Below are 23,891 nucleotides of genomic sequence, written 5' to 3'. Positions count from 1 at the left end.
TGGCTACAATCTCCCATTCTCACAGTTAAAAGAAACCCTCGTATAAAACATAGTGTGACCCATGTCCTGCTCTAGTCTTTCATTTGCCATATCTAAAAGATAAATCCCCATTTTTTAAGGTATATAATTTGTGATGTGTACCAGACACACCAGGGAGATACATGAAAAATGTGGCAGAGCCATATCTTAACAGGTAGGCTTCTTGCATAAACTAAATATAACTTTTCAGGCTAAATACTTCATGTATTATACTTGGTCAACCACAGAGTTGTGCAACTGTACAAAGCAACAAACTGGGCCTCAAATGCTATCTTTGGAATGCTTAGCAATTCACCAGCAATGGAAAACAAAGCTATACATTAAGGAACAAGAGTAATTAAAATAACATTTTAAATGCATTCAGCTTTCTTGATAGCTATACCAATCAGCTATTTACTCCTCTGAGAATACTGCTTTAGAGCAAAGATATGCTATAAGGAAAATATACTTCCAGGACGCTATAATAAGAAGCTCTCTGAAAGCATTCATATTTTTGAAACCGTCCACAAGCTAATCACCCTCACAACCATACCGCTCAACGGGTCTATATCATAACATTGAAGTTCTCTAACATCGAATGTTATTATATTCAACCCTAAACACTGAAGTGTGAAAACATCGAACAGTCAGAATAGTGAATTTTTTTCCCAGGGAAAAAATTTGCTATTCTGAGAAACATACACACAGCACAAACACACACAAAAAACAGCCATCCACACACATACACTTAAAATCCTACACCTAAACTAAACTTTACATACAGTACTAGCTATCAACTTACCTTAACCCAACCCTAACCCTAAGGTCCGTCACTATCGCACACTCACCTGACCCGTGCCCTAACCCTAACTCACCTAACCCGCCCCCTAACCTACACACAATCACACACTTACCTGACCCGTGCCCTAACCCTAACACACCTAACCCGCCCCCTAACCCTAACCTACACACAATCGCACACTTACCTGAACCCGCACCCTAACACTAACATCCACACAATCGCACACTTACCTGACCCGCTCCCTAACCCTAACTCACCTAACCCGCCCCCTAACCCTAACCTACACACAATCACACACTTACCTGAACCGACCCGTAATGCTCCAACATATCGAATGCTGAAAACAGCAAAGCCACAGCAACGGCCCACCAAATTCTTTCCCTGGGAAAGAATTTGATGTCCTGCACCTTCGTTGTTTTCAGCGTTCGATGTTACAGGTTCGATATTATAACATTCGATGTTAGAGAACTTCGATGTTATAATATAGACCCCCTCTCAGCATCTTAACATAAGAAATATGGATAAAGCCTAAAATAATAAAATAATGGAGGGAAAAAGGCCCAACAATAGGGCTAGATTTTAAATATTGCTCTTATAAACACAGAAAGCACTAGAATAACAGGATTTGTGTTAGCATGGATTTTTGTGAAGGATATGAAGTCTGAAACTCATTATTTGATCATTATTTAGTGACTTTAATCCTCAGTGATTTGTCAGAAAACCACAGATTTTTATGAGGAACAGACCAAATATTTGGGGTAAGAATCTGGACATTCTACAAAAATCTGTACAGCTGAGAGGTAGGCTCACAACACTGAAATGCTTCTCTAATGTTTAATCTTAAAGAATAGCAGTGGTCAGATATTTTCTTGAGCTTGTAGCCGCATTACTTCAGGATATGTAACTTCCCTATTTCAACAAACATTGCATTTTATTGGCCAAAAGATATTTTTCAGAACATTAAACAACATTAAACAACATCTTTAAAAATACATTTAAAGCTTTTAGAACAGTTTCAAAATTAACAGGTTAGTTTAAGAATTTAAGCAAGTATTATGTACAGACATTTATAGATGTACACATAATTATCCTTTGCTAAATTTTCAATATCCTGTAAATGAAAAGCATCCTCATTACATCATAACAGACACAGTATTTTAAATAAGCAACAGTCTTTATGATTCTGTGAGACTTTCTGTACAACAGACTATCAGTGACAAAGCTAGATTCAATTAAATATAATTACTATATTCACTACAATTCATGCTACTAAGTGAAATTTTAAATCTCCCAAGATGTCTTAGCAAAGCTTTAGAAATGAATAATGCCTAGAAAAAGTATGACTTAAAATTATGGTAGGACCCTTAATGCCTTTCACAAATCTGTTTATGTAGTGATTATCTACCTGATGTGCATTCCTTAAGGACTAAAAAAGTGAACAAGAATCCACAAAAAGGATTTAGAATGTATTCCCAACATTTGGTGACTTTCAAGGTAGTTATAATAGGGTCACAATGGGTACAACCCCATACATGGCAGGTAATGAGGGTTTGTGCCCATAAAATTGCTGGACATATATTCTGCCCATCGGTTTTGACTAAAGTAGCACTGATGGGATAGTTACTGTGTTGTTATGACTTATCCTTAGCAAAGTATTGTTCAGGACTCCATATGAAAATGTTTGTTCCTTTGCATTATTTGTGGAGGTCGTTTAATACCTTATTTATTTTATTTTTTTATTTATCTTTTTTATTATCATTATACTTTTTATTATTTTTATTAATCTTTATTATTAGGAACAGGCCCCCTGGCTGCTGTGCACTCCTGGCCCCAGCGTCTACCATTCTGTTTGAATCATCTATCCTACACTAAAACCCTAAGAATCTACCTACATGGTGAAAGGACCCACTGCAAACAAACCAAACCAACTCCTCTTTAGAAAAAGACTTGCTGTCCAGCTTAAGAACCCAGTTCACTAGGAGGCAAGGAAGTTTGGATCATCTATCCTACACTAAAACCTTAAGAATCTACCTACCTGGTGAAAGGACCCACTGCAAACAAACCAAACCAACTCCTCTTTAGAAAAAGACTTGTCGTCCAGCTTAAGAACCCAGTTCACTAGAAGGCAAGGAAGTTTGAATCATCTATCCTATACTAAAACCCTAAGAATCTACCTACCTGGTGAAAGGACCCACTGCAAACAAACCAAACCAACTCCTCTTTAGAAAAAGACTTGCCGTCCGGCTTAAGAACCCAGTTCACTAGGAGGCAAGGAAGTATGTGTTATTTAACAGAGTAGTAAGTTTTCAACACTTGCTTAAACTCTGGTGCATGTATGTTACGCTACCTAGCCAGGATACCCAGCAGCCATACTCCCCACTCTATTCCCTAAATACTTATACTTATGTTTTCTCATTTCTTATTCTTGTACTGTCTCCTGTAATTTATCTACAGTAGCACTCGTAAACCCTCTACCTTTTTATCTCCGCTCCCTTGCGACTGTTGCATTACAATATCTGACCACTAGATGGCAGACTAAACTAGGATAGCCCCTTAGACATCCAACCTTCCCTGATTTTTCCTTTTTCCTTTGAATTAAAAGCTCTGTCCCTGGATTGAGGATTTCCCTCCTGCCCTGTCTTTCCACTTTACCTTCTTCTTTCCACTAGCTTTGCCCTTAGCAACCACTTACTTTCTCTACATTGGTTCCACCTTTCTTTGCCTATCCTTCCCAACTAAGGCACCAAGTAGTTAGCTGTTTACTGATTGTTTCTTACCCCTCCCTGACTTTCTCAGTTACCTGTCTGAACCCGCTCCATTCGCCCTGCGGGCTCACTCCGCTCCCCTACCCTACCCCCAATTCCCACCCACCCCCAGAGGTCCTAGCCATATACTTCTGTAATCACACCCCTTCTTTTTTCTCATCCTATCACACATCTCCTCCACTTAATATCCCTACCCCTAACCTCTCAAAGCCCTAATTAGATAATTGATTTTTCTTTTAATACTCCCTAACCTCACCCCACCCCTTCCCATTTTACTTACTCTACAGCATTCTCTCTCTTACAGCCACCTTATTTTACTAAATTGTATACAACTTCTCTCTTATAACCAACTTTACTTTACATAATAGTATACAACTTCTCTCTTATAACCAACTTTACTTTACTTAATAGTACACGTCTTCGTACTACCTACTCTTCCTCTTTAAAGTACTCTCTCCTTTCTCCCACCTGTAGTTTACTTACTAAACTCCTACCATCAATATACCCAGACTCTGTAGCTATTTATCCTATGGGCTCCAACACACAAATCTATACTCACAAACCTGCTACTCTTAACTTCAACTCTTACTTCTCTCACAATACCATACACATTAACCTTGTATGAATACTTCTCTCTTCCTGAACCCCTCCACCCCTACCAGCAAACTCTACCCATTTCTCCCATAAACAACCTTAACCACAGTAACATAACCTCCACTTCCATCTATATATTACCAAAATACCATAGAGCTACCCATGTTACTTACTTCACTATAAAAAATGCCCAAACAGTTTCTACAAACTCCTTAAGTTTATACATTATCCTAACCAACACCCCCTATTAGATGGTGATATTCATCCAAACCCAGGCCCCAATACTGACATTCCCAATAACATAAACAATATATTATCTCCTCCAATCACTACTTTAAATAGACCCTCTAACTCCCTCCTAATAGGTCACCTTAACATCCGTAGCATTAACAATAAAATTACCCACCTACATGCACTCTTAGATGTGTATTCATTTGATATTCTCTGTATTACAGAGACATGGCTAAAGCCCTCAACTCTGGACCAGGAGATTACCCCTCCTGGATATAATATCTTGAGACTTGACCGTAAAATCAAAAAGGGTGGAGGTGTAGCCATTCTGTATAAATCTGAACTCCAAGTTTCACCCTTTAATGTGCTCCTTCCATCAGATACCAATTCAGAAACTCTTAGTGCCAAACTTCAAATCAACAACTCCAAATCCACCTATCTAATTTGTGCATATCTCCCCCCTGGAAATAATATCAACACTCTTGAAAACTTACTTAGTTACCTCACTACCCACCTACCTCAAGAAACCATTGGATTAGGTGATGTTAATATAGACTGGGCTTCCTGCAGCTCCCTTAATCCTCCCAATCATATAAATCTTTACGGATTCTCACAAATTGTAACCACTCCTACTAGAATCCATAAGCCAAGCAGTAAGGAAACCACCCTAGACTGGATCCTTATCAACAGCCACTTTGATGCTTATAAACCAGGAACCCTTCCTGACGATATTAGTAACCACATGCTAACCTATATTATTAAACACAGAATCCATACCTCAACTACTAATAATTTTAAAACCTCACGTTCCAAAAATTTTTTTAACCCAGAGAGCTTTCAAAATTAACTGAAAGCATGTGACTGGTCACCTATGTCTCATCTTTCACTTGATGATGCAGTGACCTACTTTAACACTAGATTCCTTCAGATCCTAGATTACCATGCCCACTATCATTTTTCCCGAATAAGGACCAAAATTGCCCCCTGGCTCACAAAACAAACTAGGCAAAAGATCCTCCTCAGAAATAAAATTTGGGCCAAATGGAGAGTTTCTAAATGTCCATCAGATCACCTCTGCTTTAAACAGTTAAGAAATGCCACCAAGAAAGATATTCTCAGAGACAAAAAAGACTATCACCTTCACCTCCAACAAACCCATCAGCAAAAACCACAAAAATTCTGGTCTGGCATAAACAAACTTCTTCAGCCAGGACACTCAAAAACTCCTACCCCTACAGGATTCAACCAAAGTAACTCTAACCAAATTCCTGATGCGTTTAACAACTACTTTACTGAAGCCATTCGAATCCTAGCCAATACTTTACCACCTATTACTACATCCCCATTAAATACCTCAAAGACTTCATCTCCTACCTTTCAAATACAACCGGTACCTACATCACTCATTTGCAAACTCCTTCAAAAACTAAAACCATGCACCCCTTCTGCTGACTGTCTTTCAGCTGAATATCTGCAAATAGCAGCAAAAGCTATTGCCTATCCCATCTCCATCCTTATAAATAGAACAATTTTAGAAAGCAAAATCCCCTCCATTTGGAAAATATCCCATATCATCCCTCTACATAAAGGTGGGGCATCTACTGAACTCTCCAACTTTCGGCCTATTGCCTTACTGTCTCCAATAGCTAAGATAATAGAAAAATGCATACACAGACAACTACTTGACCACCTTCTCCAAAACAATCTACTTGCCAATTGCCAACATGGTTTTAGGCCTTTCCATAGTACAACTGCCCTTCTAACCTTCTCTGACTTCATAAAGAAAAATCGTAACAATAACACTTTTTCCTCTGCATTATTTATTGACCTTTCAAAAGCCTTTGATATGGTCAACCATAATATCCTTATAGACATTTTGAAAGCCCAATCTCTTGACTCACAAGCATTAAATTGGTTTAAATCCTATCTGGAAAACAGGCAACAAGCAGTATTGTGGGATAATAATATTTCAAAATCCCTTTCCGTGAACACTGGAGTACCCCAAGGCTCTATTTTAGGACCTCTACTCTTCTCATTGTTTATTAATGACCTACATACCAAAATTCCTCAGGCCACCTGCAAACAATATGCAGATGACTCTGCTTTAATTTGTTCAGCTAAGTCCATAACCTCTCTCCAGCCTCTCACCCAAACAGTATTTAACAGTGTTGAAAATTGGTTTATGCAACACTGCCTCCTCCTGAACGCTAAGAAAACAAAGTTACTGCTCTGTGCTCCAACTCATAAGTCACCTCAAATGCACTTTACAATATCTTCTAAGAATGCAACTAACATATCCCCAGACACTTCTACCCGTCTACTAGGAGTAACAATTGATAATAACCTTAGTTTTGATCACCACATTAACTTTGCTATAAAGTCAGTCAACAAAAAACTAGGCCCTCTTTACAGAATCAAACCCTTTCTTTCCCCTACAGCCAAAACAACTATCGCCCAGACCCACCTTATCTCTACCCTGTTCTACGCTTCAGCAATATATACCAATCTATCAAAAAATAACCTTACCAAACTCTCCACTAGTTACAATAACATAGCCAGATTTGCCACTGGCACCACCTTTAGAACTCACCACTGTCTTAACCTAAAACAACTAGGATGGCTAGAACTGCAGAACCAACTACTTTATCTACAAATTATCATCCAAAAAATCCTTTACCACCCTAAAAATACCCCCTATCCTCTCTAACCTGATCTCACCCTACAAAAATCTTGCTATACTACGCTCAGCTAATAAGCCTCTAGTTTCCACTACTAAATCAAATAACAAGGCTGGAGACTCACTTTTCACCAACACAGTAGGTAAAATCTGGAATCAGCTTCCTACTGAACTTTCCTCCCTTGCTTCCACTATTCTTTTTAAAAAGCATCTGAAAGAATATCTTACAACTCACTGGCTGTGTCCCTGCTCTAACCCAGACTGATATTTACACCTCTAGCTCTCTCTATACTTCTCTACTCTTCTGTTTTACCTCACCTTTCTGTAGTACTAAAAAAAAAAAAAAATGTATGTTTTTGGTTCTCTGTATTTAATCTTTGTCACTGCTGATGGTTGGAGCTTTTCTCCCCGGGCCTCTACTGAAAATGGACATATATCCAGTTAGACTAGCCTGGTCAACGAATGTAAAATAAAAAAAATAAAAAATAAAAATTATTTTTGCATTTTGTCAGTGCAGATATGTTATTCTAATTTTACATATCATATACCCCTTGTATAACAAATTATGTGCTGGAATATTTCCTTTTTAAATATATTTGATTTTTATTTTTCAAACAATGTAAATACGCAACCAAATAGAATGATAAAATATAACAAAATATACAAACAAGCTAGGAAAGGAGCAATTCATTTAAAATATTAAACAAGCAAATTCCTTAAGCAGAGCCTCAGAAAATTCCAGATAAATTCAGCAGAACTTCAAAACATTCCAAATAAAATCAGTCATGCCTGCTTTCGATTATTAAACTGCTTCCTTAACCTAACACTAATCCTGAGGATATTTAAAATGTGTTACTATAATTTAAAATGGTTTATTAGAATTACATTAATAGTAGTTCATGTAATAGTAATATAACATCTGACTATTGCTCATAAGACTGATCCCTGTCTAAGCTGTCTTGAATGGCAGCACTACTTTTAAGCTTAACACTAATGTAATTCCACAAGAGGCAAGCATCTTGCAACACCAGAAGGAATACAAGATTTCATTTCATCTGAGTTATAAACTTTAACAATATTCAAAATGGAATGCTGTACAACAATGACCAATGAAGTAAAGTTCTCTTGGAGAACAGGTACTGTGGTTAAATGATATAAAACTTTTAAAGGTGCGACATATATAGCAAAAAACTTGCATAAATTTCCAGTACTTCAATTAAATTCACTTACAAGATATTCACGCTGTGATTGCAGTTATACTATAGCGAAATGATGACTCCAAAGTATCTAGTCTTATGATGGCTTCAAAGTATCTAGTCTTTTAGTCTAATATACAAAGTATCCACACTGAAGATGTAGTAGCTGCTGTGTGACTGTGATGAACTGTGATAACAGGTTAACCAGTCTAACAGATCGATCAAATAAGAGCTTCTAGCTTTAATGACAGTTAAAATCCTTTTATTGTAGAAAAAGTTAAAATCTTCATGTTAAGTTAAAATCTTGATGTAGAATAAAATAGTCACTCTGTATTCCAAACAATAAGCGCTTTCGGTATCTTCTTCAGATCGTAGAGATTGGGACTAGAAGTTCCTTTTCATAGTGCTTACTTCCTTTACTGTTGGGACAATCATTCAATCATCACACTGTCAATCAGCTGTTTAAATGCACCAATCCTCTTTTCTCTCAGCTGGGGGTGTTCCATTTCCTATACCTTTTGCTTTTGAGGGGTGTGACTAATCATGAATTATTAAGCCAGACACACCTCCATGTTAGCTAATAGTTGGTCATCTAGCTTTTAGTATAGGTTTCAGTGGAATGATGTTATTTAAGCCTTGCTCAATATCAGCACGGAGGTTCACAATCCACTTACTCTCCCTGCATTCAGTAATATTTTCAATGTCACCTTTCCTTATTCCACTATATACATTCTCTATCACCTTATAAGTGAAAGAATGACCAACATTTCTTTCAGCATGCTTTGCTAGAGCATTATGTGGATCTTTATTAGTAATGTCTCTTTGATGCCTCAAAATGTGATTTTTAAACATCTGATTAGTTTTTCCTACATAGAATGCAGGGCAAAGTTTACAGGTAGCCATGTACACTACACTGGGGGTTACACAAGTGGCTTTGACATTAAAGGTGTATTTCTTATTTGTCCTTGGATGTTCAAATTCATTATTACAGTCAATCAGTGGGCATGCTGTGCAGTGGCCACACTTGAACGTGCCTTTATGTCCAATGATTTTATGTTTGCTAAACCCATCCTTTGTGCAAAAGCATGGTGTTTCACCTACAATGTCTTTTAGCTTGGCATCCTGGGTGGGGATTGGCCAAAACTGCCTTATTATAGATTTAACTTGTGTGTTGTCTGTGCTGTAGGTTAACATCACTCTGGTGGTTCTGTCTTCTGTCTTGTTTTTCTTTGAGATAACCTCTTGAACATTCACATCTTTTTCATTATAGCCTCTATTTCTTAGGTTTTGTTGTAGAATATGTTATAAACTTTGTAGTATTTTACAACTATGGAAAAAGGAGGCTAACTCTGAAGGTGTAAAGCAGGCAGTAGTAGTGCATCATAAAATAGGTAAAATAGGTAAAAAAGAGTTTTGTGAAAGGGAGTCATTTAAAAAACTTTCTATAAAGTCTTCTATTTAAAATTAAGCTTATTATGACTTCAATAGAAGAGCCTGTTTGGTATTTTTTTTTCTTTTTGTGGCTGCAGGAAGGACTGACCATGGTACAGATAGTGTGTTTCATGATCAAACCAAAAATGGTGCCTCATTCCCAAGGAAACTAAGTAGCACAAGCTGGGGAAATTTATAAGTCCTAAAAGTCACTTTTTTCCCAATAAAAATAAAGTAAAAGGCACTTTATTTTACTTTCTGGAACTGATGTTTGTCTTTTCGGCTTTTACCGGTTAGGCGTCGCCCCAGCAGAACTCCAGTCTGCTAATGATTGGCAGCAGATTTTTTATGGTACCGAGTTGCCAGCCCAATGCCCAACCTTCAGTGAAGGCATGCCCATTCACGCATGTCTTTCGGAGGCTACTCGACCACAGGGAGGACATGCAGACTCCACACAGAAGTGAATCGAACAGGAAAACCTCTTGCTGTGAGGCAACAACGCTACTGCTGTACCACCGCGGCTTACACTTTCTGGAACTGATAAATTGTATTAAACACAGTTTCTCCATAGGAATAAAATAGTTTTGAATGTTTTTAACAACTTTTAAATGGACTGGAAAAAAGTGTTCTCTCATTTAAAAGTAAGTTGAGCTTTGGGACCATCAGTTAAAATGCAAACTCCTGCTTGAAAAACAACTTTCCTAACCAGGAAAGTAATTTAAAAAAAAATAAATGGGGAAGTTTTTTCTCCAAAGAAACTTACCTGCCCAGCAATGGAACAAAACAAGCGATTGTTGATCCAATGCTCAAACTTGACTTTTTAATCAGCTCAGCTCAAGCTGCCTAATGATTTGTGGAAGGTGCTCTGAAACTTTGGAAGCTATCTAGCCATTATATCCTTGACTGGATATAATCCATATAGCTTAGGCTACTGCAGTAGTGATCACTTTGTTGAACATCTAGTTTAACTGATGAGAATTCTAAAAGTCTGATGTAAGAGGAATTGATGCTAAGAATGAAAACAAGTTAATTGAAATGAAAATAGCTTGGTAAGGTTTGGCAATATACAAAATACATTTATTTTAGCACAGGCAGTATAAATTGTAATCTCACTGGCATAGGTCATACTTTTAACAGAAATATTGTTTATTTTGTGGTGTGTCAGTGAGGCCTTGTACAAAATAAAATTAAACAAAGGATTCATATAAAGGCTGAATAACAGGATATCCTTGTCTTGTAAACAAACATAAAATAATTGTAGCGGGATACTCATTGATCGAAAAAAACTAGACATGTCACAAAGCATTTTAATACTGTTTGCAAGACGTTTTGAAAACCAAAGTAATGCAAAGTTTAAAAGTGAAATTATCACCAATACTATCAAATGTTTTAGAATCATTTATAAAATAGTGATGACGAGATTATTAATTCCATGAGTGGCCATCAGTAATGACTTTGATACTAGGAAATGGTCCTGAGGCTGTCTTCCATGGGTGAAACCTGATTAAAAGAGATGGATAATTTTAGGAAACATCAGTTTTTCATCCATTAGCTAGAAAAGCTATAAATATTTTTATTTCTCATGGAAAAAGAGCCCTCTAGCCGATTTCTTACCCTGGTGGCAGAGGTTGAACCTGCCTGGAGTGGTGCCATCATCTGTACAGGGATTTTCTTTCTGTAAGGGTCTAGTACTTCCCTGCAATTCCTATAAGCATCCAGGGGTTGGTAGGAGATGGAACACCATGATGCATGTATTAACCTCTTTGTGTACATAACGTACATAATCAAACCCATCTTTACCTTGAAAACAGTACCTCTGCATGATGCCCCCAGTCACCACTAGGGATGGCTCCCTATTGAAATGTCAGCACTCAAAATGCTGAGTGCTGGCAAACTGAAAAAAAGACTGAAAACACAGAAGTGCAAATCTCAAAGATCACTCAACAGGTGCCCAAGCAGCTAATCAAACATAGGTTACAGGGGTCTTGGTCAGGGTTACTCTGTACTAATGAAGTTGGTTAATAAGTACAGTTTTACACTGAATCAGTAAAGCCATAGTCCTGAATATACTGGTAAATGTTCAATGACACTTCCAAACATGGCCTGCACCTGTCACCCCAGGTTTTGGATTTTGGCTAAATCTTTATCCACCTCTTAAAGCCTTTTTAGGCAGTGCCAATGTGACAAACCTACCAACATAACCAATAAAACTCAAAGGATGCTAAAGTTGTTACCTGCTCAATGCTAGGAGCCTTAACAAGAAACTTCACACCTTCAAGTTCTCCTCACTCTGGAGGATATAGACATGTGTACCAAGACATGGTTTAAAGCTGCAGAAAGTACTCAGGTATTGTAAGGATAAAATGCATTCTACACATTTAGATTGTCAGCCACATGGACAGGGACTAAAGGGGAAGGTGCTTCAATCTACATTAGCAACAAATATACCTCAAGGTTAGTTAAACAAGATCATACCCTGGTGTTCATCCAACTGCAAATCATCCTAGATACAGTCCCTTACCTTATCTTAGCAAACTATAAGTCACCTTCTATGTCACAAGAATCCAACAACTCTTATCTAGATACTGGAAGTGCTGTCTATCCAACCAAGCACTCTGTTAATGTGAGACTTTAATTAGCCCTCTATGGACAGAGAAACAAACACTGCCTCCAATTTGCAGGCACAACATTTCCTGGACTTTATTAACACAAATGTCCTTGATCAGTTAATGTGTACTTCATCCAGAGGTTCAAACATACTGGACCTAGTCCTCAGCAATATGGAAGACTGCTGCACTCCCCCCTGGGTCATGTCCTCATTGGTGAGGTTAGACCACAAAGCTATCTCCTGCAAAATAAAAATCAGCTTGGAAAACCCAGCAAAATCTGTTACATTTAGGAACTTTTCTAAGCAAGCTGCATCCTCTTAAGTGACAGTTTGTCAAAATGCAATGCCTCACCTAACCCAGATTTAACAACAGCCTATGCGGAATTGTTCAGAGAAAATTGTGCAAACATGTAAATGGCTACATAGAGACTGTAGTACCTTCCAGAATTCAGCCCAAAAATAACCCCAAAAAACAAAGCATACTGTTGGACTCCTAATCTTAACAGGGTATATAATAAAAGGAAAAATGTCATTGCCAAAATCAGAAAGAGTAACTTTCATAATGACAAGAGATCACTAATTAAACTAAACAGGAAACTAAGAGGATTAATTAAATGCAACAAGACCAAGGCTAAAGATAACCAGAAGGCCTTCTACTGCTAAGTCTGAAACCTCAAAGGTAACAAACAATAGTGCATTGCACTGGCAGTATATGGTACCACCTTCAATGAGCAGAGTGACATAGCAAACCTTCTGGCTTACAAATTCAACTCAGACTTCAAACTCTACTCCCCCCACCATACCCCAAGAAATTCCTACAAAATAACCTCTCCTACTATTAGCAGGGAGCAGGTTATGGCTGCACTCACTAAGACCAAAAACACAGCCTCAGTGAAGCCCAACAATATCCCAGGCTATCTCTTACATAGCCGGATCACTTGAGTCACTTTTCCACTACAGCCTCGTAACAGACTATGTACTAAGATAATGGAAGATGGCAACAGTTATTCCCCTTCATAAAGGTGGACCATCAACCAATCCCAGAAACTACAAACCTATTAGTCTAACTAGTGTAATATGCAAAACCATGTAACAAATTATCATGGAAATGATCAACAAAGATATTGGCAACCTACAGACATTTGCCCACCTCAGTCATGCCTACTCAACCTGGCAGACTTTTCTGAGAAGGTAACCAAGGCATCAGATGAAGGGAAAAGGGTGCATACAGCCTACCTAGATCTGGCTTAGTAATTTGATCCAATACTTCACTCAAGTACTGTGGACAAACTCACCAAACTAGGCATAAAGCCATACACAACTCAATGGATTGCCAGGTGGCTCACAGATAGGACCCAAGAAGTCAGGATTGGTGAGACCTCCTCAGGTCCCCAAAAGATTGCCTCAGGGCTCCATCCTGGATCCACTCCTGTTTGGCATGTACTTCTGAGAAGCCAGGGCTAATGTCATGGGCCTCTGTCTCATCAAGTTCACATACAACTGCAAATTCGGAGCTAGCATAACCCCCCCCCCCATGACACCAACATCCTGCTCGATGGTCTAACACAGATAAATGACTTATGCCAAAGCCACAGATTAAAATTGAATGCAAAGAATTCAGCTATATTGCCTTTTGGGAGACCATCAATCCAGGCAAATTACTCCACCAATAAGGCACCATGAAGAGTTGATCCAGTAGTTAAAGATCTGGGAACATCTGTAAACAGTAATCTGGCCTTTGATGAACATGTAGCCAAGGTGGTAAGAAAGTCATTCTATGTCACCCAACTTTTAAGTATGGGTATGGCATCCAGGTCCAAGGAAGTTATAGTACCACTCTACTTGTCCCTTATCAGATCCATCATTGAGTACAATACCCCACTTTGGCACGCACCTGACCAGGCATATGCAACAACTGGAATGCCCACAGGGGTTCATCACCAAGAGAATTCAGGTATTAGTACATTCTCCTATACAGCTCAGCATAGAGCCCTCTCACTATACTCTGTCTCCTACAGGCTGTTGAGAGGTGATCTGTGCTTAGCATATAAGGCATCCATAGGTCCAGCCCTGATGGAGCTTCTACACTTCAGAAAAATGAACAGCGCCAAAAACACTAAATACAAGGATATAAACTTTGCTTGTGACATAAACAGAACATGCTGGTGAGACATATGTTTCTCACAGTATCCCCATGCTCTAGAACAGGTTCCCCATCCATGTGAAGCAGAGTCCTTCTCTTACCTTATTCAACAAATAACCTTGACCGTTGGATGGGAAATCGTAAATTCATTCTGGAGATGTTCCCCATGTCTCTTATAGACAGAGGCTGATAGTAACCATTCCCTAACTAACATTGGATGGGAAATAATAAATTCACACCAGGCTGGCCCCCATGTCACCTGTATACAGACAGCAACAGTAAACTTTCCCTAACTAACATACCCCTCCAATTTAGACACACATGTAACAAGGGAAAGCAATTGGATTTGGTTGCTCTGCTAGGCTTATAAGTGCCTGCTAGGCTTATAAATGCCCTGGCTGTCATTAGCCTATAAGTTACGATCCTTACATGGATTGAAAATGTTGTAATTCTTCTACTCTCTAGATGAACCTTTTGCATACAAAAGCATGAGCATAAATCAGATATTCATAATTCTTCAACACCATTAAGTTTACTTAAATGTCACGCACAGTGGAAATACATGTATTTCTATTTGCATGATTCTATGTGCGACTCTCATCCATACAAATATTCTTAACTTCACCTGATTTCTTTGGCTTTGGAGGTATAACAATAGGTTAAACCCATGGTGTGAACCCTATTGCATTTGTAAAAAAATGCCCATTTACTCTAACTTTCTGAATGCCACTTACATTTCTTTCTTAAGAGGAATAGCATTCTCTTGTGTAGTTGTACTGCTACTTTCATAGGTTTATAGGTGTGTGCTAGGTTAATAACCATTAGGTTTTTTAAGCCTAGCTATACATCCCAAATATCTGACAGTTTTGGTACCCCTGATAAGTGTAAGTAGGGACTTTGAAGATGAAACATACAAATACTTTCTTCAATGTGCTGCTTTACTTGATAATTCTTTATTTTTTAATGCCATTAAATAATCAATATATTCACTTAATAAGGTCACCGTTCTTTGGGTTACAGTTTATGGAGTTCAACATTTATAGTACTTCAAGTGACCTTACAGAATGATAATGTGTATTTAGTTTAGTTAGCAATTTAAGTCACTTGGCAGTAGGATAACTGAGTGGACATAATCCTGTTTCTTCCTAATCAGACAAAGTTGCTATGACTTTACTTTTATTGACTTTTCTTCTGCTTCAAGCCACCCATTGACTGGTAGGTACTTGTGTTTCATATGTCCAGATATATGTTTTTTCATGTTCTTTACATTATGTTGGCTGCAGTTTGTTTTGAAATATTTTGCATATATGTCTTGTGCTGTCTTTTTATATTTTTGTTTTTGCTATAGCTCACAATTTATTATATATTGTCTGCTTTAGTAATACATTTTACATACAGTTGCACAATAATTCATTTATTTGATATAATGAGTTTCCCCTTACCAGGACAGTGCACTTTACATGAGAATAGTTCTCCATAATAGCCGCAGACTGACCTGTACCTTTATCTGGTACTAGTGGTTTGTGAATCAGTCTCGTTTTTTATTCATTGGTAGGCTTTTTTTTTATCTTACAACCATTTCCATGGGCTGAACCTAAAGTAGATCTGTGTTCTATTCATGATAATGCATTTACATTAAATAAAATAGATACAAATAATTCTCTAGCAACTTGGCAAAGTCAAGAATATTTTCTTCTGTTAAATTTGACTCATTGGCTTTCTGATAATTATTCCTGAACAGTGGCAATGCTTTTATTTTTTTCATCTCTTTTCAACAGAATTACATAATTGTTAAACATTACTACCAATTTTCCTGTAGCTGTTCTAAACTATCCACATGATAGGCCTAGACAGAAGTGAATAGAAGCAGTATCTTTGTAGACTTCTTTATTACTGTTCACATCTATTACTGTACACTGGCTGCTTGACATCTCTATAGTATTTCCTGATATATTACGCTATGTTTCTCTGCTGACATCTCATTCTGTTGACAAAGTGCAGTATGTGGTAATTATGTTAAGTGGATATTTGGCTGAGTGCCTGAAATATCATAAGGAGGAAGTTCTGCTGTGTAAGATAAGTGGTCTGTTTGTGACTGTGATGTTGAAAGTGTTCAGATTTCTGAAACTTTCAGAATTAGTGTGTGCAAATGTGCACTGGTTAGAGTAAGGGGTAAGAGGGTATGGGATAGATTTATTCTTGTGCATATATGATTTTTTTATGTTTGTTTGAAAGGAAGGTAAGTATGTGTGCAAACGTTTGCAGGTTAAGTATAGAGTTAGTGCTAAGTAAGAGAACAGATTTAATGCTATGTGCTTGTTCATGCTTGTGGTAGGTCTTATTTAGTGAAAGTGTCATGGAAAAGTTTAGGTAGATGGTTAAGGTTACCACACATTAGTAAGGTAGGGCATGGGGGTCACTTAACCCTGCCAGTAACTCGAACATTGCACACTATCTTATGAAAACACATTCTGTTACACTACCACTATTCAGACAAATTTGGTCTGAATTTAGTGGTTGGGTTCGGTTTGTTAGACTGCAGAAGGAAACTTTCTATTTCTTCTTCTTAGAGATCTTCTTTTTTTCAGCTCAGTATTTGAACTTTTGGTGCATTTGTTTTGAAGTACAAGCACAAAGGTAGTGCTTCCACTGACTCCGTGAACTATAGGCCTATTAGCCTAACTAGCCTTATCTGCAAGTCCATGGAGCGAATCATCATGATCAACAAAGATATAGGTAATCTCCAAACACTTGACCCTACTCAGTTTGGATTTGTCAAAGGGAGATCATGTCAACTAAATCTGGTGGACCTCTTCGAGACAGTCACCAAGGCCCTGGATGAGGGGAAATCTGTGCATACGGCCTACCTAGACTTAACCAAGGCTCTTGACACTATCCCCCAACCAGACATCACTATCCTCAGTGTTTATTACTACTCAAAAATAAATATATATAAAGGAAATCTCATTTGGTCATAACTATTTTTTAATATTTATACACTACTAACTTTAGTTTTTCTCACAGTGATCTTCACTGAAATGCTTGTGTTTTTCCTTTTTGAACCTGTATCTACTAGAAGACTGTATTGAATACTACTTTGTATAGACTAACTAGAAGATATGGATTTTGCATCTTACTGTATGTATACTATTGTACTATATAATTATTGTATATTGCTTGTATTTCTGTGGAGCTTTTCTCCCCAGGCCTCCACTGAAAATGGGCTTCTGGCCCAGTCAGACTTTCCTGGTAAACAAATGTAAATAAATAAATAAACTCACCCAGCTAGGTAAAAACCCTCATATCATTAGATGGGTCACTAACTGGCTCACTGATAGAACCCATATAGTCAAAATAGGGGAATCTACCTCCAACAGGAGACCTGTAACCAGTAGTGTTCCACAGGCATCAGTCCTGAGACCTCTACTGTTTGGAATCTATTTCTCTGAAGTAGAAGCTAAAACTAAAGGTCTGTGGCTGACAAAGTTTGCTGATGACTACAAACTGGGAACAGTCATAGAATCTCCAAACTATGTCATGATCCTACAAGAGGGTCTTACACAAACAAATGATTGGTTCTAAAGTCATTGCCTTAAACTCAATGCAAAAAATGCATTATCATCCCTTTCTGTAAGAGCGATGTTCCTGCTAACTACCACATCAATAACAACACCCTAAGTATGCACTCAGTGGTGAGAGACCTGGACACACAGGTTGACAGCAACCTTTTCTTTGATCACCATGTCTACACAGTGGTAAGAAGGGCATTCTATATTGCTCATCTCATAAGTAAGGGCATTGCCTCCAGAAGAAAAGAAGTTATAACCTCCTTGTACTATTCCCTCATCAGGTCAGTAATTGAGTATAATGCCCTTTTTGATATGTACCTTTCCAAGCACCTGCAACAACTGGAGAGTCCACAAAGGTTCCCCGCAAGGAAAATTTAAGGTCTTCAGCATCTGTCCTATGTGGATCATCTGAAATCACTGTCACTTTATTCTGTTTCATACCAACTACTCAGAGGCAATCTCCACCTTGCATATAAGGCCATCTTTGACCCTGCTTTATTTGAAATTATGCATATCCGCAAGTCAAATGGTACACAGGTTGCTTGCTCTAAAGCCCTTAACCTGGTATGTGACATTACTCGAACCTGCTGAAGGGACAGATTCATCTCCCAGAGGTTACCACACTGATGTAACAGACTCCCACTTCATGTCAAGCAGAGCACCTCATTGGCTCTCTTCAAACGCAATCTGGATAATTGGATGGGGAACTGTAAGTTCACCCGGCGGCTCTATCTGTGTCCATCTTGGACAGCAGCAATAGGTGCTGATCATGGAAATAAGGGTAAAACTTGGCTAGGCTTGTAAGGCCCCTAGGGTCATTAGCCTAGTAACCTCTAATGATCCTATGATCATATGATCCTATGATCTATCAGCTTGTGTTTGGTGCTACCAGTCTAAAATAAACTTTATCCTTATTTTTTAATACTTTGTAGAAGCAGTGACTAAAATGACTTATCTAGGAGTCCTTTACAGAGTCATCATACTACATGTAAATAATACAGTCATCTAAGAGGCTGATTGTTAATATCAATCTGTCTTGTAACTCTGATAATGCCACTCAGGCTAAAATATTTTAGTCACATAAAAAAAAGGAATTCAAAGTAAATCTTAGCAAAACCAGTGCAATGATTTTCAGTACCCAAAACTCTTTAAGTCTTTCAGTGGCCCTGATCATGGTCTTCTATATACTGCTGAGTTCCCAAAATATCTTGGAGTCTGGCTTGAGCCATCACTTATTTTCACCACTCATACATGCAGCACGAGGAATAAAATTACATCATTGTAGTAAAATGCAATATTGTTTCCACACTGGTAATTGAACAGGGAAGATTTGCAGTTGTATAAAAGGTACTTCTTACATCTCGGGACACCCGCTTTCTGCCAGTGGCTCCATCTCTTCTAGAAATATAGAATAACACAAAAAGTAAATCAGAACTGTATCTGCCACTTTATTGTAGCAGCAGGCAAGATGTTCCATCACTTTCAAGCAGTTAGCAGGCAAGACGGCTTACAGAGACTCATTTCTGTCAAACAACAGCATTATATGCCTGTCTATAGACCTAAATATCCATTAACGGGATGCTCTTTCCCCATTGTGACTGCAATGGTAAACATAATGAGGCTACTGACATCAATTCTCTTCCTCTTAATGAGGTACATGATGGTTGCTTATGTTAGGCTGATAAATGCATCAAGAACTAAACATATGAGATTTTGGAAACATAGACTGAAAAGTGAATATTTAATACAGCAGACAGTGATCTTCATGGGACATTTTATAAATTACTTTTTTTTTCAGATTACCTTTGTCCTGAGAAATTTAAAACTCTATACTAATCTACAAGATATTTTGACTTTAGTAAAAAGTTCACTCATTTTCTGAACAAAAATGGAACTGTGATAAATATTAAATAGATCCTTTCATGTTGTGGAAAAGTAATGGAGAAGGTTCTTTTGGATAAATTGTCAAAACTGGAAAGGTTGGGACTTAATGCCATGTATCAGCATGCATATGTTGAACATAGATCTATACCCACCTGGAACATCATGTTCTAGAACAATACAGTGACAGATGTAAATGAAAAATTGTGCTATGATGTAATTTATTCAGAGTTAACTTCAGCATTTTGTATGTTTACAAGTATGACATGGCAAGTATCATACAATAAATTGGACAGGTGAAATTCTTGGTTACAGTCAGGGTGCCCTACAGGGTTCTGTCCAAGGCCCATATTTAGGATGAATCTTTCAGATCTATCTTTTTCATCTGCGGTATTGCATGTATTACAGACAGGGCATGCCTGCAAAACAACTTGACTAAACTGACCATTTGGGCACAGGAGAATAATATGGCGATAAGTGCATCAAAAACTAAGCATATGAGATAAGAGACATAGACTGAAAGGCGAATATTTAATACAGCACACAGAGATTGAAACTGCTCCAGCTTTAAGGTTTTCTGATCACATCAACCATTTGGTTAATGGCTGTTATAGAACTATAGGTTGTATAAAAAGATTGATAAAGTCTAGGAAATAGGAAATGATTAAATCATTGTTAATTACATTAGACCCAAAGTTGAGTATGAAATAACAATATGGTAGCTGTATAAGAAAACAAACATCAGTAAATTGGAATGAGTACAGCTAAAATATATCAAGGACATCCATGGATGTGAAAATTTAAGTTGTTATAAAAAAATAAAACATCTGAGCTTGTACAGTGCCTCATATCTACATTTAAGAGACAACCGTATCCACATATAGAGTATTTACAGACAACTGCCTCTAGGAACTTTTGGTGTTATCAAAAAGTAATAGAGAATCATCAGACAGCCTATGTAGTAGATTCTATAGAAACAAGAGGTGTACTAATAGGTTCTCTGAGATAGTAGATGATGCATGGAATACAGTACCAAATTACTAGTTTAGGTATTTTAAGAATGACCTGGACACTTATAATGGGAATAACTGTTTTCGTATATTGGCAGGCAAGAAGGGCATCATTGCCTGTCCTTGAAATATTTGTATGTATGTATGTTTGCATTAAATGATAATGTGCAGTCACTTTGGAGCAAAAATGTGTTTCAAGACTGCATGCAAATCACTCCTAAATATCTAGGTATCAGCCTTCTTTTAACAAGATAGAATCAATTACTTATACAAAACAGCTACATTCAAGCAAAGAAATGGCACAGCTATTTAAACTTCAGTCTCTTTTATGGCTAAAATTACAGTAACTGAGAGATCCATCTTTTTAGAATCATATCCCTCTTCTAACACCTATAATAATTAATGGTCAATGCCCTGGCCTGCAAAATATATACACCATGTTCCAAATTACAAAAACATATGCACAATTAAACATTCTCTACATGAATATACACATTACAAAAATATATAGACTATTTTTTGATGTGACTACCACCACAGCTCGCAGTGTGAGCAACCATTTGCAGATTATCTACAGACTCTGTTCAATAGTAAAACAATTGAATGGGTACTGCTGGGTGCATTCGTTTTAAATGCTTCAGCATCATATCAGAAACTTCAAATTGCAGACCAGAGATCATCAATGTTTATAAAGGAGTATTTACAGTTTTCATTGTTTGTATTTCTGGTATGCAGTACTTTCTATGGATTTTGAGGGAATGGTTATTAGGCTGACAGAAATTTGGGTTTTGGTTTTACTGTCTGTCTTTCAGTTCATCTATTGTCCTTAGTCAAAAATGCTGTGAGTAGTGAGTAGGAAGTTTTTTCAGTCCTCTGGTTTCTGTCCTTCCTCTATGGATGTGTGACCAGAGAGCTAGTATGCATATTTAAGTAACAGTGGGGTGTGGCAAAGCCACAAATGTGAGGATGAATGTAAAGCTTGAGGCAATACAAAAATAAATAAATAGACAAACAAATATTTATTTGGGGTATACAAGAATGATGATTTCATAGTATTGGAACCTGATTGTACTGCTTGTGTTGTTTGCTCAGACAATTAAACAGTACTATGTAGCATTAATTCATTGTTTGACACAAGTTAAGGTAAATGTCCCTGCCCCCAAAGAATAAGATAATTTCTGGGACACAAAGGTCTCTGGAGTAGTGTAGGCTACCCCAAGTTATCAAAGAATGAGTATAATAAGCAAGTCTTTTTTTTTTGCTTGCTTATTTATCTATTTACTGACTTACTTGGATGGTCTGACTGGGCAGGAAACCTACCCCATTTCAGTGGAGGCCTGGGGACAAAAGCTCATGAAAATTAACATAAAGAAGTAGAAGATCAGGTGCACAACATACAACAAGAAATACCTGATTTGTAATGCTAATTACAAGTTGCTACGTAAGTAACATAATTAATAGTAGCCTGATGGAAATGCTGATTGCAAAAATTCTGAGAAAAACATTAATGATAATTTGGAGAAAAAAATGGAGAAGAAAAGATAAGAAGGAGAGAAGCAGGACAACAGAGGAGTAGTTATAGATTATATAGGGTAGGAGTAGTTATAGATTATATAGGGTAGGTAAGAGAATGTAGAAGCTGTTCTTTTATGAAGAAAAGTGGGTATAGTTTTAGATAAATGAGTACATAATTTGGTCATTTAACCTGTTATCCTGGAAATGGATTCACTTTATATTCTCAAAATACTGAAATATCAAATTTCAGTATCTTGAGACTATAAAGCCGAAAAATCAAAATACCGAAACCCCAAAACCGCAAAATTCAAAACCGCAACTTTTAAACACACCCTACACCACACAAACACACGTATGCCTTCCTCCCCACACTACAACAAGCAAACAGAACACAAACAAACAAAACAACACACATACAAACACCTACCCTACATATAAGCAGGGGGGCAAGCCCACCTGCACCCCCCATCTGAGGGGCTGCACCCCACACCACCCTGCTACTTATATATACCAACTCCGAGATCGCACTAAAAATGACACAGACACAAAACCCACCACTACACAATCTACATTCCCCTTGTACAAACACACATCACATTTATACAAACACCACCATTCTCAGCACTTACACACTCACACTCTTACATACATACCTTAACATACATCTACAACTTCCCAACACACTAACATACAATAAAATCCTTACCCATAACCCTTAAAATATAAACACTTACCTCAATCTTCAGCTATCCAGCAACACAATGTGCCAACATAACCACTGATTCAACATTTCCGGATTCGGTTATGTGGTCTTTCACAGAACTGGGCTTTCGCTATTATAGTCTCGAGATACTGAAATTTGATATTTCAGTATTTCAAGATTATAAAGTGAACCCCCTGGAAATGTATGTATATGAGCACAGACATGTATCCTTTAGAATGTTTTTCCTGTTTAAAGGAATTAGTGATTTTTGTACATCTATGAGTGGGAGGGATATGAGTGATTTCTGTATGTCTATGAGTGAGAGGGATGGAGGTCCACATTTTGATCAGACTGAAGGAGTACAAGGAGTTGCCTACAGTGTTGTTTGCTTTGGTTATAGTCAGCAGGATTTTATCAGTGGAGTGCAGTGGTCTGCAAGGATTGTAGGATTATAGAATTTTTTTTACACTAGGGCATTAGTTTGGTTGATAAATGAGTTTGTGGGAAGTGGTTAGAGATAAACATGTGAGGTACTGCCTTAGTTTTAATCAATGAAGTTGTTTTAAGGCAAGGCAATGATAAGACCTGTAGTGGTGATTAAAGGTGAATTTTGCTACTTTATTACAGCATTGCTCTAATAGGGAGATTTGATTTGATTGTAGGTTAATTATTATGAGAGCTGCATATAATAATGCTGAGATGAGACAGGATAAAATAAGACCTTTTCTGGCATAATCTGTAAGTTACT

The 23,891-nt window shown here is 37.5% G+C and overlaps 1 protein-coding gene across 1 annotated transcript in view; it reads right to left on the bottom strand.

The window, feature by feature from the left end:
* PKD1L2 (polycystin 1 like 2) overlaps nucleotides 1-23,891 on the bottom strand; it is a 1,522,374-nt gene that overhangs the window by 1,318,028 nt on the left and 180,455 nt on the right. The window contains exon 7 of the mRNA XM_044081586.1: nucleotides 19,310-19,432. Within this exon, the coding sequence (XP_043937521.1) occupies nucleotides 19,310-19,432 (123 nt within the window). The remainder of the gene's footprint in view (nucleotides 1-19,309; nucleotides 19,433-23,891) is intronic.

Source organism: Protopterus annectens, chromosome 8.part1, assembly GCF_019279795.1.
Source record: "Protopterus annectens isolate FY-2018-M chromosome 8.part1, PAN1.0, whole genome shotgun sequence".
Classification (NCBI taxonomy): Eukaryota; Metazoa; Chordata; order Ceratodontiformes; family Protopteridae; genus Protopterus; species Protopterus annectens.
This window is presented reverse-complemented; position numbering and strand designations above follow the sequence as displayed.